This window comes from Mytilus edulis, unplaced genomic scaffold (assembly GCF_963676685.1).
Source record: "Mytilus edulis unplaced genomic scaffold, xbMytEdul2.2 SCAFFOLD_577, whole genome shotgun sequence".
NCBI classification, from domain to species: domain Eukaryota; kingdom Metazoa; phylum Mollusca; class Bivalvia; order Mytilida; family Mytilidae; genus Mytilus; species Mytilus edulis.
In genome coordinates, this window is record NW_027268760.1 from 29,203 (window position 1) to 34,907 (window position 5,705).

General features: G+C 29.4%; 1 protein-coding gene across 2 annotated transcripts; it reads right to left on the bottom strand.

The window, feature by feature from the left end:
• Positions 1-294: 294 nt before the first annotated feature.
• LOC139508565 (uncharacterized) lies at positions 295-5,477 on the bottom strand. Of its 2 annotated transcripts, XM_071295976.1 has the most exons (5): positions 5,332-5,477; positions 3,467-3,746; positions 2,392-2,493; positions 2,038-2,094; positions 295-1,483 (listed from the first exon to the last, which is right to left on the bottom strand). In XM_071295976.1, exons 2-5 carry the CDS (start codon positions 3,513-3,515, stop codon positions 1,251-1,253), a joined length of 441 nt encoding a protein of 146 aa, XP_071152077.1. In that variant the 5' UTR covers positions 3,516-3,746; positions 5,332-5,477; the 3' UTR covers positions 295-1,250. The 2 variants fall into 2 exon arrangements, with proteins under 2 accessions (XP_071152077.1, XP_071152078.1); XM_071295977.1 differs by lacking the exon at positions 5,332-5,477 and having other exon boundaries at positions 3,467-4,156.
• Positions 5,478-5,705: the final 228 nt, after the last annotated feature.

Here is a 5,705-nt window from a genome sequence, read left to right on the forward strand (position 1 = left end):
TGTATACAATAAACAGTGAAAAAACAGTACTCATAATTATGATTTTTTTTGTGCATAAATATGAACTTAATGGAAAGAACTGTGTAATACACTCTTTTGTTTGCAATGCAGACTCATTTACTCCATGAAAAAATAATATTCAAAATTTGCCGACATAACAAACATTTACACTTAGTCTATCTATTGAAAAATTGAAAAAACTTTAGATAAATAATAATGTAAATTCAGTCAAACAGAATTTAATATACATCCATGTGTTCTCTTTCTGATTTTTATTGTTTGCTTTGCATTTGGTCAAACTTATGGTTAAAGTTGCATAACATAAAAAAGTTCTGCTGTCATAGAATTGCATGACTAAACTAAAGGTCACCATATTTTCTTGAAGGGATTTTGTTATATATTAATATATTTACTTATATTCTTACTTCACAGGCTTTTTTTTTACTTTTCCTATTATCGATTTTCTTCAATAAGACAAAAAAAATTTACAACATTTTGCAATACCATAGTTTTATCATAAGTAGATATACATTCAACTTATTTGAAATATGACACAAAGTATCCTGAATTTGTTGTTTCATATCAGATGAACTTATTAAATCTTAAAGGGCACTAGCTACGAGATATATAAAAAAACAATTATATATTATTTTTTTTGCTCAATCACTAATGAAATGCAAATTGTGAAATAATAATTCGCTTTTAGCAGCCAGTATGATTTAGTTCTGTCGAAATAAGCTAAAATCATTGAACAATGAATTATTCACTTGCAAGTAAATAATTCAACCTCATTGAATTTGTATTAATGTGAACTTCAATTTAACTCCTTAGCTTGAAATGGATAACACATGAATTGAATGTGTAAAATTATTTAAAGGAAAAGAATATCAACATTGAAAGTGAAACAAAGGTAAATCAATTGATTTGACTGATTTGATCCACAGAAAATCATTCTTATACATATAAAAACGATGATAAACATTAATTTTTCATCTATAATATAAAATTAAATAGACCTAGAATAATCCAAGAGCATGAATTTGCTTGATCTATTTATATCTATATTTATGTTTACATCGCTTATATGGTCATTGAATGACTTTAGAGGTCAACTCAATAATTAATTAGATGGCGGTCTAGACTGAGAACACACGAAATGAAGCTATGTAATTTTATACCGTGTCCTCTTAATAATTTATTCTAGACTTTTAATAGGGTGGATAAATGTTTACATTATTCATTATTATAAATCAAATACTAGAAATTAAGTAAAATCGGTGAACATGAATTTGACAGCTAGTGCCCCTATAACATTTAACATTTTTTTTACAAGTTCTTTCACATATCTTCCTTCTTTTTCTTTTTTTCTCTGTCTTGTTTACATATGTTTTCAAGTTTTTAATAGTACCAATATCAGTCAGTCTTACTGTACACTTCTTGGATTCTGCTGTATCTATTTTCTTATTTCCTGATCTTTTTCTGCCTACAAAACATCAACTTATTTTACTAACTAAAAAGACTATTATTATGCAAATACATTGCTTTTAAAACTAGAGGCTCTAAAGAGCCTGTGTCGCTCACCTTGGTCTATGTGAATATTAAACAAAATCTTACTTTGCTGAACATTATTGCTGTTTACAGTTTATCTCTATCTATAATAATATTCAAGATAATAAACCAAAAACAGCAAAATTCCTTAAAATTACCAATTCAGGGCAGCAACCCAACAACGGGTTGTCCGATTCATCTGAAAATTTCAGGGCAGATATGTCTTGACCTGATGATCAATTACACCCCCATGTCAGATTTGCTTTAAATGCTTTGGTTTTTGAGTTATAAGCCAAAAACTTGCATTTTACCCCTATGTTCTTTTTTAGCCATGGCGGCCATCTTGGTTGGTTGACCGAACACCGGACACAATTTTTAAACTAGATACCCTAATAATGATTTTGGCAATGTTTGGTTAAATTTGGCCCAGCAGTTTCAGAGGAGAAGATTTTTTAACCAACTATTATTTTATACTAAATGATTTCTCACCTATTTCTGATTTTTTATCTTTGGTCGATGAATGATGAACAAGTCCTGTAATTGCATCTGAAATGAAAATAAGGATTTAAAAAAAAATAATTCATTCTAACCTTCCCTGAAATATTTGTATGGAATTAATACAATTAAAACTATTTTAAATTTGCATTATGAAGATGAAACTTCTTTTCACAAACTGTTATCATCCTTTTCAAAATCTGAATACAATTCTTTTATCAGTCAAATCTTCAAAAGTATACAAGTTGCAATTCAGAATGTAAATAAGATTTAAAAGAAAAAAAACTGTGAAAAAACAATCTTTGACTGATACAATGTATAAAGTTGTAAAAACTTTAGATTATTTACCCTTTTTAGTATTTTTACCAATCCTTTCATCATGTTCATATTCTCCAGTAGTTTCACTGATCCTTTCTAAATTTTGGCAAACATCTATTGGATTATTTAAATCTGGAAAATTAAACAGTTGAGTACCAATGTAAATGAAAAAAAGAGAAAAACCAAGGTTATTCCACCAGGGATGATTCTAGGTGTTTTCAAATTGGTCCTAAAACATCAAATTGGGATTTTTTTTAGAATAAAATCTAAGACGAAATAACATTGTTTTCCTGTAAAAACGGAAAATGTATATCATCAAGTTTAACCTTTACACTGATGTTCATGTAAGTTGTAACATTTTGAATAATTCTGGATGGGCTACTGTAATTACATGAATATCATTGAACATGAGGCACTTGTCTATCATCTTAGCTATAGTTACCTAGGCCTATTACAAAAGCATTTCAGCTAACATTAATAAACCACTGAAAAAAAATCATTCATCGGGTATTTTTTCATCAGCAGCTAGGTCATCTCTATAAATTTACCTTAATTCAAATGGAATAAATTATATGTTTATAGAACACAACCTTCAATGCCATGACAGGCAGAAATTGGTTTAATATAAAATAACATATTAAGGTGTATGCAGTAATATAAAAACAAGAAACTGGAAAACAATAACAAAATGTGACAGATTTCTATTATTCAGATAATGAGTATTCTAATGCAATTTGGATGTACAATTTATTTTTTCATGTATGACGTCACGTTTAGCCATGACATTTTCGTGCCAAAATAATTCATGAAATTTCGCGTATTTTTTTTCTAATTGTCAAATTTAGTCGTTTTTTTAAAGTTTTATCGTACTTTTTCTTTTTGTAATGCATTAGAATCGGAATAACAGTACTATGAGTACTGTACTTGAACAGTTAACGTTGTCACTGTCAATTTTAATTTGATGGTTTGCAAATCACTGTTTTACTGTCTCTGATACTGTCTACTGTGTAACAATTGACGGTGGCAACTCTTCAACTACAGTACTGTTATTCCTTATGTAACAGAAAGTAAAAAAAAATATTGTTTTCTCTCATAAAAGTTGTACCTTTGTTTCCTGAATGATGTATTATGAATGATATAGTATTGTGCATCATAGATGGAATGTCAGAACTGACAGATAGATTGAAAATGTCTTTATATGTCAAGCTGAGATATGAAGTTAATTCATCTCTCACTTCCTCAGATATGCCTCTAGTGTTGTCAACATAATGGTTAAACAGGATCTCCAACTTTTGGCAATGATTTAAATGGCTTATAATTCTGCAGATACTCTATAATTTCAGCTTTCATTTCTTTTGCTTTTATAACTAAGGAGGTGGACATGCCTGAGGAAATATTTTTCATTTACTTCAATTAAAATAAATAAAAAAAGTATATAGGAACATGTAAGCTGTCTTACTGTAAATTCATTTATTTTCGTGGGTACCAGTTTTCGTGGATTGTGGAAAAATTGTGTTTTCTTGTATATTTCATTTCATGGTTTTTATTATGTGTTAAAACAAACCTATAGAAAATTCCTACTTCGTTGAGTATTCAAATTTGTGATTCCCCTACACCCACGTAATCCACAAAAATTGGTATCCCACGAAAATCAATAAATCCACAGAATCTTAAAATACAAGCAAATAAATTGTTCCTCCTATTTTAATTGCATACAGTTTAATATCTCATTTCAATTTCACTCATTTGACTCATGTGTAGATCTTACTTTGCTGAACATTTTTGCTGTAACATTTTATCTCTTTACATCTCCAAAAAAAAAATTGAAGATAATAACCAAAAACAATGAAATTCCCTAAAAATAAACTATTTTGGAACAGTAACCCGACAATGGGTTGTTGGATATGTCTGAAAGTTACAATGCCTATAGATCTGAACCTGATAATGACTTATTGTTATACCTTACTTCGCTGAATTTTGTTACTTTAACTTCTCTCTATCTATAATAGAATTAACGATACAATGAAAATAACCAAAAAATCAACCATTTCGGGACGGTTACCAACAATGGGTTGTCCAATTGCACTGTTCATCTTATGGCAGCATAGATCTTGTTCTATTACTTACATAAACCTCCATTATTTTTGCTCTAACTGCTTTAGTGAGATATAAGCCCAAAACTGCATTTGACCTTTATATAAATAAGAAGACGTTGTATGAGTGCCAATGAGACAAAATCTCCATCCAAGTCACAATGAATTCAAATTTATAAATTGTAGGTCAAAGTAATGCCTTCTTCACAGAGCCTTGGCTCACATCCAACAGCAAGCTATAAAGAGTCCCAAAATGACCAGTGTTACACAATTTAAACAGGAAACCAAGAGTCTTATCTATTCACAAAACGAGAAACAAGAAACATATATGAAACACACCAACAAACGACAACCACTAAACAACAGCCTCCTGACTAAGGACAGGTGCATATAATAAATGCAACAGGTGTGAATGTTTTTAACAGACGCCAACCTTTACCCTAACCTTATTTACAATAGTATAACATTACAACATGAAAAGACGCACTAAAAAATATAATTAAAAATGGCATAATTCTATTAAAAAGACACCAATTTCACAAAAACCACTAAACTATGTTCTTTTTCTTAGCAACAGCATCACGATTTGTTGATGCATCAAATCATCAATTAAAATTTATAAACTATATACCCTAAGGAACATTCACTTAAGTTTTTTTGAAGTATTTGACCCATTAATTTCAGAACAGAAGATTCTTGAAATAATTCATGAGGATTATAGCAAGTGATGGCATAACCTCTAATGACTATCTGGATCAAAAACTAAATTTCAGGATTTTGAATGGTTAAAGTAATGGTATTAACTTTCATTGTCCCCTATGTTAGCTTCCTCTTTTTAATGGTAATAGGTATATAACATATTTATATTATCACTCACCTTTTATTGCTTTTAATGGAGAACTATCTTCACTTGTAAGGGATTTCCTAGCTTTTAATGGCGAACTACATGTATCTTCATTTGTAAGGATTTCCTAGCTTTTAATGGAGAACTATCTTCACTTGTAAGGGATTTCCTAGCTTTTAATGGAAAACTATCTTCATTTGTAAGGATTTCCCAGCTTTTAATAAGAATTGTCCACACTTCTTTTTCCTATTAGGAAATTAATTGTAAAGTGTTAGAAGTAAGTGTTACGAAGAAACGTGTGTATTCTTTTTTTTAAGTCAGCTTACTACACAGTTATGTCTAGAACAGAAAAAAATATATCAACATACAAAATATAGAAAAATACCTACCATTTCTTGCTTTAAATG

Excerpts from the sequence above, each read along its gene's own strand:
- LOC139508565 (XM_071295976.1), bottom strand. The coding sequence starts at position 3,515 with ATGATGCACAATACTATATCATTCATAATACATCATTCAGGAAACAAA. Across the intron at positions 2,494-3,466 it reads ACATCATTCAGGAAACAAAG|ATTTAAATAATCCAATAGAT; the intron begins GTACAACTTTTA and ends TTAATTTTCCAG. Across the intron at positions 1,484-2,037 it reads AGATAAAAAATCAGAAATAG|GCAGAAAAAGATCAGGAAAT; the intron begins GTGAGAAATCAT and ends GATGTTTTGTAG.